The sequence below is a fragment of the Nuphar pumila genome, chromosome 16 (genome assembly GCF_984573655.1).
Source record: "Nuphar pumila chromosome 16, dmNupPumi1.hap1.1, whole genome shotgun sequence".
NCBI lineage: Eukaryota > Viridiplantae > Streptophyta > Magnoliopsida > Nymphaeales > Nymphaeaceae > Nuphar > Nuphar pumila.
This window is the reverse complement of record NC_143264.1, coordinates 15,124,653-15,138,273: the sequence shown is the minus strand read 5'-3', so window position 1 is coordinate 15,138,273 and position 13,621 is coordinate 15,124,653. Positions and strand designations below refer to the sequence as shown.

At 37.5% G+C, this 13,621-nt stretch overlaps 1 protein-coding gene across 3 annotated transcripts in view; it reads right to left on the bottom strand.

The window, feature by feature from the left end:
• The window catches only part of LOC149813000 (Major facilitator superfamily protein), a 162,887-nt gene that overhangs the window by 110,235 nt on the left and 39,031 nt on the right, over positions 1 to 13,621 (bottom strand). For all 3 annotated transcript variants that reach the window (XR_016428298.1, XM_089991755.1, XM_089991753.1), the window contains exons 6-7: positions 4,825 to 4,918; positions 4,566 to 4,722 (exon numbers count right to left, since the gene is read on the bottom strand). Coding sequence is in view for 2 of the 3 variants with exons in the window: in XM_089991755.1 (XP_089847881.1) it covers positions 4,566 to 4,722; positions 4,825 to 4,918 (251 nt within the window). In the remaining variant the exon portion in view is untranslated. The remainder of the gene's footprint in view (positions 1 to 4,565; positions 4,723 to 4,824; positions 4,919 to 13,621) is intronic.

Genomic DNA, 13,621 nt, shown 5'->3' with positions numbered 1-13,621 from the left:
CTCTCCTGAAATTAGAGGAAATAGGGACGGGGGGCTTGGCCCCTCCCTGCACACAGAGGGAACAGGGAGGGGGCACGGCCGCTCCCCTACACAGAGGGAGCAGGGAGGGAGCTCGACCCCTCCACTCCTAAAGGAGAAAGGATCGGAGCAGGGGGTGTTGCCTCGGCCGACCTGCCGGGAAAAGGGGAGGCAGGGGCTTTTTAGCCCATTTCGACCGACTAAACGCAAGCAACCGGGGGTGTCACCCCTGCCGGCCTGTCGAAAAATGTCAAGCAGGGCCGATCGACCCAAAACAGACGACAGGGGGGCGTCGCCCCTGCCGAAGAAGAGAAAAGGGAGATGAAGAAGAAGAAAACAGAAGAAAAGAAAACAACAGAAGAAGAAGATGAAGACGACAGAGGAAAGAGAGGGGAGTCAGGGGTTACCTGAAACAGCCACGGAAAAAGGGCTGAGGTTGCTGGCGTCGGCGAACAAGCGAGAGAGAGAGAGAGAGAAAGAGTTGTGGAAGAGAGGGAGCCTGTCGGACGGGTGGTTCGTCGGAGGTCTAGCGGCCGGAAGGAAGGTGAGAGCGGGAGAGAGGATCGGGCGAACAAGGAGAGAGAAAGGCAGTAGGGGAGGGTTTCTCGAATGAGAAACCCTACCCCCCCTGCATGCTTTAAATAGGCACGGGGGGAGGCCTTACTGTGTTTGGATCTGTGTCGGATCCGGATCCGACCCGTGTCCAGATTTATTTATTTTTTTAACGTTGGTTTTTACATCCTTTATACGAATCCCTCTAATAATCCAAATAAGCAAGAAAAAAACATAAATCAAATTCATGCAAGTTTTTAAAGAAAATAAAATAACAATCTCATAAATAATTTACTATTCAGGCATTTAAAAGCAATTATCATGCAATTACAATATCTCACATGAAACAGAATAAGTAAGAATGCAGGATCTAATGCAGAATACTAAATATGCATGATTTCAATGCACATGCATGAATAAATTATTAAGTTATTATGAGAGTTCTTTTTTGCATACATGTTCCTATTAAATGCACAAAGTTTAGTTTCACTTTTCATTAAAACCCGTGGATACTCAAAACGAGCACAACAAATTTCTGAAGCTCAATAAAAATTCTCAGTTGTAGCTTGATACACAATTTGTATTTTATTACTAGGTTCCACACGTGTTCCTGAACCGATATCAGGAATCAAAATCATTCATCGAAACATTAGAAATCAACATCTAATGCCGGGATACCAAGGAAATCAACATCCACTGATGTCACTTTCTTGGTATATCAATAACGAAAGTTGTGTCTACAACAACACCCTCAGGCAAAGTGGCTGAAACTCCCTAAAACCGTGACCAGAAGGCGAACCACCATATCGGGTTCAGGGGCACAATCGCACATAGAGTTTTAGTATCACGGTTTTCCCAAAACCGTCATCCAAGATTCTTACACAGTGGAAGGGACACCCAAGAAGAATTTGAGCATTGCTCGCTTCCCAATCCTCCAACTTGTTTTGATATTCTTGCAAAGCTTTCTCCTTTTCTTCTTCGGATAAAGTTTTGACTTGATCTCCTTCTCTTCTTGTCAATTTGAGTTGCGGTTCATTAGTGGTACCACTAACAAAACCCCATAGCTTTTTACCTTTGATGTGATTCTCCATTGTCATCGCCCGTATCAAATAATTGTTTTCATTGAACTTGTAGGAAATGATGGAGGCGGAATCTCTTTCTCCCATAATGATTACAAGAATTTTTTAGTAGAGGAGTTGAAAGAGAGCCAAGAGTTGAAGAGCACCACCACAAGTAGAATAACCCTGAGATAGCTTTCACTTCTTCAAGAGCCAAGCTTTGATACCATGTAATGAATCAAGGGTGCACGAATACAATGCCAACAAAGGGCTACACAAGTGCACAACACCACCGTGGTCTCTAATGTACCGATCACAATCTCATAAAAGAGATAAAAAGGAACTTCACAATAACACAAAGGCACAAAGCCTATAAGAAAAAGAGAATTTTATAAACTCACACAAATGCTTTTTAAAAGCATTTTTACAAGAGTAGAGTGAGGCTCTATTTATAGAGCCTCACTTGTAGTGAGGGAAGGCAGTCCAACGACTATGATCGTTGGGGGCAGTCCAACGACTAGTTGGACTGCCTCCCAACTGTCATATTTACACTTTTACATAAAAATAAAAAGAAAGACAAAAATACATTTCAGTCCCTAATGGACTGTACTAAATACTTTTTATAAAATGATCAAAATACCCCTGACTGATATACGTATATCAGTCTGGTATATATACAGTATTTTAACAGGAGGGACCGGCTTACTAAAGGGATTGAGGGTTATAGTTTTGGTGGACTGGATTCTAATGGTTTTTGGGAGTTATTTTTTGTGAGGAACTTGTTGAACTCTAAATGGGGACTATTCTACTAAATTAAATTCAATTTAAATCCATGATGTGGGATGTATGTTGGGTTGTGTATATTAAATATATGATGTGCTCCGCGTCCCTGGGATATCTTTTTGCAATGTTTTAAAGTTATTTATTCGTTTAAAAAAAGTCTGCAATATTTTTGAAGGTCAGTTTGGGGTCGTTACAGTAGGTTCACTGTTTGTCTCGGCTTCACCATATGGCCATCTCAATCATTAAGTTGTGTGCAGCTTCCTCAAAATGCATTGTTTCACTCTTGCTTTTAAAGCAGCTGCAACTGTGAATTTAAGGATGTAAATGGGTCAGACTTGGGTTAGACCATAGCCACAAATACTGGGTGAGGCATGTGTTGAGAGTTTTTTCTCAGGAGTTTTTTTTTTCAAAAAGTAGTTTTTCTTAGAAAAAGTCGGATGCTTTAAAAAAATTAAATGAAAATAAAAATTGAAAATAATAAAAAATAATATGTTTAGCCTTATTCTTTTATGAAAATATAAAAAAAGAATTAGAAAAAGTTTTTAAAAATAAAATAAATAATCTGGAAAATATATTTTTAAGCATATAAAATAAGTTTTTTATAAAATATTGTCATATTATTGCAATATTTTTTATATAGATGACATTTTTAAATTATCACAATACATAACCTTTAATATCAGCTGACCTGTTCTTTTCGTAAATATTGCAATACTTTCAAATATCAGCCACATTTGTGGCTATGAGTCAGATTCAGGGCAGATAGAGTGGGATGCAACGTAATCATGTATGGAGTCAGTCGGATGAATACAGACTCCAGCAAATCTGAATCCGAGGAGGTCCTGTATTTACATGTAATCAGGTCAGATCTTATCAAACTTTGAGTCAATCTCAGATGTAAAACTACTACGATCGAATACAAGTCTGATTATCATTTTGATTTGGTTTCACTTGTTGAATCTAACTAAACGGACATGGATATCCAACCCAAACCTGAGCCGTTTATATCCAAAGATGCATTAGTTGGTGAGATAATGAAAATCACACTTTTTCATGGAAAACTTGACAAATATACATGCATATACATGAAACATAAAGTACTACTACACACACAGCACTAATGAACGTATGCAGCTAGTGAGTAAAAATCACCTTCATTTTCTTTTTTGTAGATCAGACCCTAAAGATGTGATCTACATGGTTTGCTTAGTAGGAAACAGGTTTTGAATCATGTAATTATGACATATAACCAGGTTTTTCATGGGGCTTCAAAAATCAATGGCCCACAATGTACCAAAACTTTATGACTAAGAAAAATGGTATTTTTACATCAGAGAAACATCATCCAAGGTCCTATGCTTGGCAAATAAATGATGTCGAACACATCTATATGGTTGGATCAAGTTGATACGGTTTGCACCTATGATTTCCAGCTCAATAGTTTTGTACCTTTATATAAACATCCTTTGGCAAGTATAAGATAATCTTCTTCTTGTAGTTTATCATAGAAGACAATAGAAGAAGCGTGAAAGTAAGTTTGTGATTAAAAGTTATCCTTCAAGAAAAGAAACACTTTAAGATTAAATCCTCAAATCCAACAGTCTTCCACTGCATGAAGGTCTAAAATAACTCTGAACTTGTTGAAAGATTGAATCCAATTGCATCATCCTTGTTAGATGCAACTTCAAAATCATTCACATATAAAAATTCTTTTTGTTCAAACGAAATTGCATGAAGAAAAAAATCTGAGTAAAAAGCCAAATGAAATAAGAACCTTGTCAGGATATTTTAGGCATGTAAGAAGCCTTTTTTTCTCTTTGTTTCCCTATGATATTGTCACTAAGAAAATTACTGATAAACACAAAAAAGCTTTATGAAACAATTTCCCTATATGGATATGAAACATCAAGTTATCACACATCATAAGGAGAAAAGGCCATCATGCACCTTGAAATTCAACAACTAGCAGCCTATCACTTCAAAGTCAAGATAAATCACCCTTACGGTAATAAAGGGTTAACTACAACTGGCATCTCAAAACAGGTAAAAGGCAACAGGAAGAAATGACAAACAACAGGCATACATGTAAAACCAAAACAAAAGAAAACATCTGCTTCTCCCAACTGAAACAAATGAACAAAATGTGACACATGCCTTTGTTATGGGGCTCCTGAAAGAGTTCCAACCAGTCGGCCTCAATGTCAGTGCCATCAAGATTAACAACAGAACGAATCTCTTCCATTGCATTATCTACTTGAGATTCACCCCAAATCTGGCAAAGTACCATTTTAGCATCATCCCATCTACTAGCCTGCATACTAAAAGAAAAACAAAATTAACAAATCACAAATCATGCTAATCAAATGATCAACCTATTAACCACAGAAAAAAATTGTTTTGAACCATTACCTACCTTACATAACCAGCGAGGACTTTCAACAGCAAATTCCATACCGAATATTACAATTACCGCCGGGATGCTTGCAATGAAGAGCATTGTTCGCCACCTACAAATTAAGTTAGGGAAATTTGACCCCATTTTCATAGGAAAGAAACAGAAGATCTGGAAATAGTTCATGCCAAAATAACTTATTAATCACTTAAGAACTAGATTATTAACAAATAAATTAACATTTTTATCTACAAATGAACCATGTATCTGAACTAGTTAACTCAAGAGTGAAGTTTCACAACCATGCAGCGCATCACATTAAAAATTTATGAAAACTATGAAGCATTAAACCCTTTGTAAATGTAGTAACAGAACCTAGTCTGCCTTAAGCCAACTTGAAAAACTGCAACCCTAAGGGCCAATAAAGCACACAACTAGCAGATAAAAATGCAGAAAGAATTAAATTGATTTTGTTGAAAACTTACAAAAGCAAAGCTACTACATGAAGCTTGAGAAGCCAAAGGAAAAGAATAGTGGCAAGAGCAGTTGTTCTGATGCTGTGAAATCAAAATTGAAGCAAACATTATTGTGTTCTGATGTTTAGAATGTCAGAGTTATTCAAGAATTAACAATAATGATGAAGGTGTTAGAATCCTTCAGAATCAGTATTCAAGAGACTGCAGAGGGAGAGGAGAGTGAGGCTGCAACTATCCACGATTTTCCATAAATGAAAAATCGTGGTCTCCTTAACATTTATAATGTAAACCTAATACATGGCGATACAATACAGATAACCTTAATAAGTTACAAATATTTACAAGTTTATCCAATATTAGTTGGACATGTTACACAAAGGTAGTTTGGATCCAGACCCGGATCCAAACCACTTAAGTACAAACACAAGTGCACTCTGTCTAATAGCCTCCCTCAAGTTGTGCATGATTTTGAATCATGGACAACTTGCTCTTTAGGAACCAAAAATGGCGCTTTGTGAGTCCTTTAGTGAACAAATCAGACACTTGGTCTTCTGTTCTAACATAATGAGGCTCCATCTCTTTTTCTTCAATCTTCTGCCTCATAAAATGTTGATCAATCTCAATGTGTTTGGTCTTGCTGTGATGAATGGGATTGTGAGATATTTGAATAGCACTTTGATTGTCACAAAAGAGAAAGCAACCAGCAATTGGCTCCTTTAACTCTGTTAACAAATGTCTAGTCCATATTACTTCTGCGGTTGCAGCAGCCTTCGCTCTGTATTCGGCTTCCGTGCTAGATCTAACCACTGCCTTTTGTTTTCTGCTACTCCAGGAAACAAGATTAGCACAAATGAAAACACCATACCCTGAAATTGGCTTTCGATCATCAAGATCCCCGGCCCAGTCCGCATCTGAATAGGCAATGATGTCATGACCAGTATTCATGGATCTGCTTTTGGTATACAAAAGTCCATCTCCAAGAGTACTCTTGAAGTACCTCAGTATCCTTTTTACTGCATCCATGTGTCCCGTCCTTGGCTCATGCATAAATTGAGAAACTTGATTGACTGAATATGTGATATCGGGCCTGGTAAAGGTTAGATATTGAAGCATCCCCACTAGACTCCGATATTTGGTGGGATCATAATACAAGTCTCCGTCTTGCACACTTAGTTTATGGTTAAGCACACTAGGAGTAGCAAGAGGCTTGCAATCTTTCATTCCACCCTTTTCTAACAAGTCCAGGGTGTATTTATGCTGGGTCAAAGTAAGTTTATTTCCTTGATTATCCACCTCTACTCCAAGAAAGTGTGAAAATCTCTACAAAAAGAGATTGTGTAACACCACAATACAAGAAATACAAAGAGTGCACAAAGGCACAAAGGAGAACACTCACAAGTGCACGGATACACATGCACAAAAGCATGAAACAAAATGAACTTCAATTCATAAGTTCCCAAGAGGGGCTTTACAAAAGCATTGTTATTGCATATGCACTCACAAAAAAGGATGTGTTTACAAGGGCCACTAAGGCCTATTTATAATGCAAAAAGAAGTCACATGGTGCAGCTCAATATGACTGTTGGAGCTGCACCCAACGATCACATTTGTGACTGTTGGGGCAGCACCAACAGCTATATGGAGTTGTCCCTTTCACAACAGTCAAAAAGAAAAAAAGTGTAAAAAGAAAAAGGTGTAAAAGGCAAAAGTAAATAAAAAAAGAAAAAGTAAAAATGTTAGCCCATTAGGGTGGCTGACACCTATTGAGTAAAATGACTGAAATACCCCTGATGGGTATTTCAGTTTACAGTTAAAAGAGACATAGTATTTTAACACTCCCCCTCAAACTTAGGGTGTCACGACCGAAAGTTTGCCAAGAAGTTAAATCTTGGAGAACACAGCGCCTTAGTGAAGAAGTCTGCCAGTTGATATTCTGATGTAACATAAGGAAGGTCAATGGTTTTTCTTAAATATTTTTCACGAACATAGTGGCAGTCCATCTCGATATGCTTCGTGCGCTCATGAAATGTGTGATTTTTGGCAATGTAGATTGCACTTTTATTATCATAACATAATTTTGTGGGCCCTTGAACTTGAATATTCATATCTTCCAACAAGTTGTGAATCCAAACAATCTCCATGGTAGTAGATGCCATGACTCTATACTCAGCTTCGGTGGATGAAAGTGATACTTTTTGCTGCTTCTTGCATCTCCAAGAGACTAATGATTCACCTAAAAAAATACAGAAACCAGTGGTTGAGTGACGGTTATTTGTGTCACCTCCCCAATCAGAATCAGTATAAGCAATTAAACTTAATTCAGACGTAGAAGATAGAAATACTCCCTTGTTTATTGTACCCTTTATGTATCTGATGATGCGAAGGATGACGCTCATATGGACTGTAGTAGGTGCATGTTGAAATTGACTAGCAACATGTACTGCATGAGAAATATTAGTCCTGGTAATGCTGAGATACATTAGGGATCCAACCAGTTGCCGGTAAGGTGTGGGATCTTTTAAGAGAATCCCATCATCAATCTTCATCTTTGAACCTACCATTTCAAGAGTTTCGCAGACCTTGTCATCTGTGATTCCTGATCTATCAAGAATCGCACAAGCAAGTTTAGTTTGAGACAAAAAATAGCCTCTCTGAGAATAGGCAACCTCAATTCCCAAAAAATATGTCAGAAATCTTAAGTCTGACATTTCAAATCTTGAAGTCAAAATAGATTTAATGCTCTTGATTCCTTTGATATCATCACCTGTTATTAACATATCATCAACATATAACAATAATATAACAATCCATGCATCAGATTTCTTAACAAACAATGCAGTATCAATATAGCATGAAGTGAAACCATTTTCAGTCATTACATTCTTAAACCTATCGTGCCAAGCCTTGGGTGCTTGTTTCAGTCTATAAAGAGCTTTACGAAGACAAAAAACTTTATTTTTAGGGATTTTCATACCAGGTGGAGCATCCATGTAAACTTCTTCATTAAGATCTCCATTTAAAAAGGCATTTTTGACATCCATTTGGTAAATATTCTATTTTCGAATTTAAGCAATGGTGATAAGACATCTGACAGTAACCATACGAGCTACTGGAGCAAATGTCTCTTCATAGTCAATCCCATATTCTTGATTGTACCCTTTAGCTACAAGACGAGTCTTATACCTTTCAAGAGAACCATCACTCTTAGTCTTGACCTTGAACACCCATCGACATCTTATAGTTTTCTTGCCATTGGGAAGAGATTGAAATTCCCAGGTGTTAGCTTTCTTAAGAGCTTTGAGTTCACTCACCATAGTTTCTCTCCATTCAGTACATTGTTTGGCTTCTCCAAAAAAATTTGGATCAAAATAAGAGTGAATGGCACTCAAACAAGCTCGATATTTAGGAGAGAAAGAATCAAAAGATACGAATCTAGAAGGAGTCCTTCTAGTTCTTTCAGTTCTCCTAGGATGAGAATCATGAGTGGAAATAGTCTCACTAGGTTCACTATATAGTTCAATAGCACTCCTAAAGGTGCTTCTATCTCTATGAGAAAAAGTGATGGGTTCTATAGATACACTTTCTTCTTGAGGGGTAGAAGGGTTAGAGTTATTATTGATCACAACCATTTCATTTTCACTATTATATGTTGATTCATCATCACTAAAGATATCTGTAATGAAATATGCGGAAAAACAAAGAGTGTGATAAGCACTTACAATACCCACTAATGAACAAACAAAAGAGGTAACACCCAAACCCACAAGAGACAACACAACATAAAAATATAAATGTCTTTTATTGAAAAAGAGAGAGAGCTCTCAAGAGTGAAAAATACAAGAGGGGTTCACCCCTATATATACACAAAAGAAAGAGAGGGGGGATGGCCTTATGGCCTTAAAAGAAGAGCCACCTAGGGGCTCCCATGGAGTCGTTGGGAGCCCCCAACGGTCACAAATGTGACCGTTGGGGGGCCCATCGACTCCATGGTGGGGCCCCTTTTATGTGAGCAAAAAACAAAAAATAAAAACAAAAAAAAAGAAAAGAATTACAAAAATAAATGAAAAATAACAAGTACCCCTATCGGGTACTTGTGAAATGACTAAAATACCCCTAATGGGTATTTTAGACAATACATATATATATAAACATATATATATATATGAATTACATGTATTTTAACACCCACCCTCAAGCTTTACGAGGATATAACTGAAAGCTTGTTAAGGAGAAACAAAAAACGAGGAGCAGCAAGGGCCTTAGTGAAGAAGTCCGCCAACTGGTACTCAGATGTGACGTAAGGTAGTGTTATGGTTCCTCTTAGGTATTCATCACGTACGTAATGGCAATTCATCTCAATATGCTTAGTACGCTCATGGAAGGTGTGATTGCTTGCAATATAAATTGCGCTTTTGTTGTCACAACACATCTTCGAAGGACTAGAGATGACAATGCCCATATCACTGAGGAGACTTCTTAGCCATACAAGTTTCATGGTTGTAGTGGCCATAGCACGATATTTCGCTTCCGTTGAGGACAAGGATACTTTGTGCTGCTTCTTGCATCTCCAAGAAATCATAGAGTCACCTAAGAAAACACAAAATCCTGTAATTGAGACTCGGTCATTGGGATTTCCTCCCCAATCAGCATCAGTATAAGCAATTAAATCAAGTGATGAAGAGGAGGAAAAAAAAACTCCCTTAGTTATGGTGTTTTTTATATATCTGACGATCCTTAAGACTACACTCATGTGCACGGTTGTAGGTGCATGTTGAAACTGACTGACAGAGTGGACGGCATGAGCTATGTCTGGCCGAGTGATGGATAAGTAGGTTAGAGACCCAACAAGTTGCCGTTAGGGAGTATGATCCTCGAGAGGTGTTCCATCTTCCAACCTTAATTTTGCATTGATGACTTCAGGGGTTTCTGTCTTCTTATCATCGGAGATACCAGATTTGGAACAAATGTCAGCAGCAAGTTTCATCTGAGAGAGAATGTACCCTCGAGGAGATTACGCAACTTCAATCCCTAAAAAATATCTTAAGAAACCAAGGTCAGACATGTCAAAATTTTCTTTTAAAACTTTCTTAATATCATTAATTTCTTGCTCCTCACTTCCAGTGATGATCATATCATCAACATAAAGTAGTAAAATAACTACTGAAGACCCTGCACTTTTCACAAACAAAGCAGTGTAAGTATAACATGAACGAAAATTCAAACTTGTCATTACATTACTAAATCTATCATGCCAAGCCTTTGGGGCTTGTTTCAAACCATATAATGCCTTTTTAAGTTTAAGAATTTTATCTTTACCAATACATACTCCTGGTGGAGGATCCATGTAAACTTCTTCATTTAATTCACCATTTAGGAATGCATTCTTAACATCTAGTTGATAGATAGGTCATTTTTTGACTGACGCCACGACGATAAGAGTCCTAACACTGGTCATCCTAGCTACGAGTGCAAAAGTTTTTTCATAATCTATACCGTATTCCTGAGCATGTCCTTTTGCTACTAATCGGGCTTTATAGCGTTCTAATGAACCATCACTTTTAGTTTTAATTTTGAAGACCCATCTACATCCAATCGATCTCTTTCCAGTGGGTAATGAAGTTATTTCCCATGTTTTTGCCTTTTCAAGGGCACTAAGTTCTAAGTTCATGGCTTCAACCCATTGGGGAATGTTTTTGGCTTCATTATAATGTGAAGGTTCATGAAATGAGTGTAATGTAATAAGACACGCTCTATACCTTGGAGTTAGAGACTCATAGGAAACAAACCTATTAGGAGGATTGGAGATTCGGCCGGATCTCCTTAAAGAAGTTTCTTCTATGTTGGACCCTTGAGAGTATTTTTCTAAGGCGCTCATTTGAGCTTGTTGACCACGCCTAACATAGGTTTGGATTGGTCTATCACTTTCATCTTCAACATTGTCAAGAGAAATATCCTCTAAGTCATTCAACGACTCATTAGAGATTTCCTCTTCTTGAGGAGTCTCATCTTCTTGGGAGAGAAGATCAAATAAGAAAACATATTCACTTTCGTCAATATCTTTAGTTTTCATAAAACCATTTTCATTTTCCAAAAAGGTTACATCTTTAGATACATAGAGTTTGTTATTTTTCAAATCAAAACATCTAAAACCCTTTTGATTTTCTCTATATCCTAAAAAAACGCATTCAATAGCTTTAGGAGATAATTTGTCTCTTTTATGTGTAAGAACAAAACATTTACACCCAAAAATTCTTAATCTATTGAAATCGGGTGTTCTTTCAAATAGTTTTTCATATGGAGATGTATTTTGTAAGGATGAAGATATCATTCTATTTATCAAGTAAGTTGAGGTTAATGCCACTTCGGCCCAAAAATTCTTTGGAATTTCTTTGGAAATAAGGAGTGTCCTAGTGGTTTCCATGGTATGTCTATGCTTTCTTTCGGCTAAACCATTTTGTTAAGGAGTCCTAGGACACGATCTTTGATGACAAATTTCATTTATTTCTAAATAATTTTGAAATTCATTTGATTGATATTCTCCACCTGAATCGGATCTAAGAGTAGAGATATTACTTGAAAATTGATTTTTGACTATCATATGAAATTTCTTGAAGAAGTCAAAGACTTCGGATTTTAAATTGAGAAAATAGATCCACACATATCTAGTGTAGTCATCAATGAAAGTAACGTAATAGGAGTATCCTCCTTTAGACATGACCGGGGAAGGACCCCAAACGTCCGAATGGACTAACTCAAAAGGTCTTTTGGACACAAAAGTTCGATTTGGAAAAGGGGTGGATTTCATTTTGCCAAAAATACAACTCTTACAAACAAAATGTTTCTCATTACAAAATTTCTTTCCAAATGGAAAGGAGTACATTTTTTAGAAACTTGGATGTTCAAGTCTTTGATGCCAAATTTCAATATTTTTATCTTGGACATGGTTACAAAAAGAGTTAGTGGGAAGTTTCAAGTTGCTCATGTAATAGAGATCTCCCCTCCTATGGCCTTGCCCAATCTGCTTCCCGGACCGGAGATCCTGTATAAAGCAATCCGTAGTTGAGAAAGAGATTTCACATCCATGATCACATATTTGAGCAACAAATAGGAGATTTAAATTAAGTTGAGGTACCACTCTCACGTTTGGCATAAAGAAATCTTTAGAAAAATTTAAGGTTCCAAAAGTTTTTACTTGTAAAGATGTACCATCGGCAGTTGAAACATAGGAGTTTTTAGAGTTATTACACAAATCGGAAAGCTCATTTTCAAGAGGGGTCATATGAAAGGAAGCTCCAGAATCAAGGATCCAAGAAGACATACCTGGAGGAGAGGAAGAAGCTATGGCGGCACCCGAAGTTGATGGAATCTTGAGTAGAGTTTGTAGTGCTTCCGATAGTTGAGCAAGAGAAAAAGACTCCTTCCCTTTGATAGTTTCCTCCTTCTTTTGAGCAGCTTCTTCAACGGAGGTAACCTTGTTTTTAGGTGCTTCATTCAACTTAGGGCAATTAGGTCATATGTGACCCGGTTCTTGGCAATGATGGAAAATGGCTTTTCTATAGTTGCCATTATAATTATTTTGCCTTCCAAAGTGTGGAGGCTTATAGGCTTTAACATGGTTGCCGAGTTAAGATACGGCCAAAACATCATCTCCTCATTTAATCATGCCAAGACAAGTTTCTTCTTGGCATATTTCAGAAATGGCATCTTCCAAGGAAATAGGCTTAGATATATGAAGAAGGGAAGATCTAACTTGTTCATATTCGGGCCTAAGCCCATGTAAAAATTGGAAAAAGTGTTTTTTTTTTCATTTGTTCTCTTCTTAGTTCCACATCCACACTAGAAACCCACTTTGGTTCTAGTAAAGATAGCTCATACCAAAAGGGTCCAAGAGTGTTATAGTAATCCCTTACACTCATTTATCCTTGCTTGATAGTTCGGATTTTTTCTTGAAGAAAGAATTGACGAGCAAGGTCTTTTTGAGTAAACATACCTTTCATAAAGAACCATGCTTCATTAGCCATCTGAAACTTAGCAATGTTGGCGCAAATCTTGAGCTCCACATTGTTCATAAACCAAGCAAGAATCTTCGCATGCTTACTTTCCCAATCTTCCACTTTAGATTGGTGATCTTCAATGGCCTTCATGCGTACATTTCCTTCAAGAGCTTTCTCTTGATCACCATCCATCTTAGTGAGTTGGAGTTGTGGTTCCGGAATGGTGCCCATAACGTATCCCCAAAGTTTTTTACCTTTGAGGTTGTTCTCCATGGCGGCGGCCCACATCATGTAGTTGGAGCCATTGAGCTTGAAGGAGAGATCAATCTTTTGTTCCCCTTCCATTTA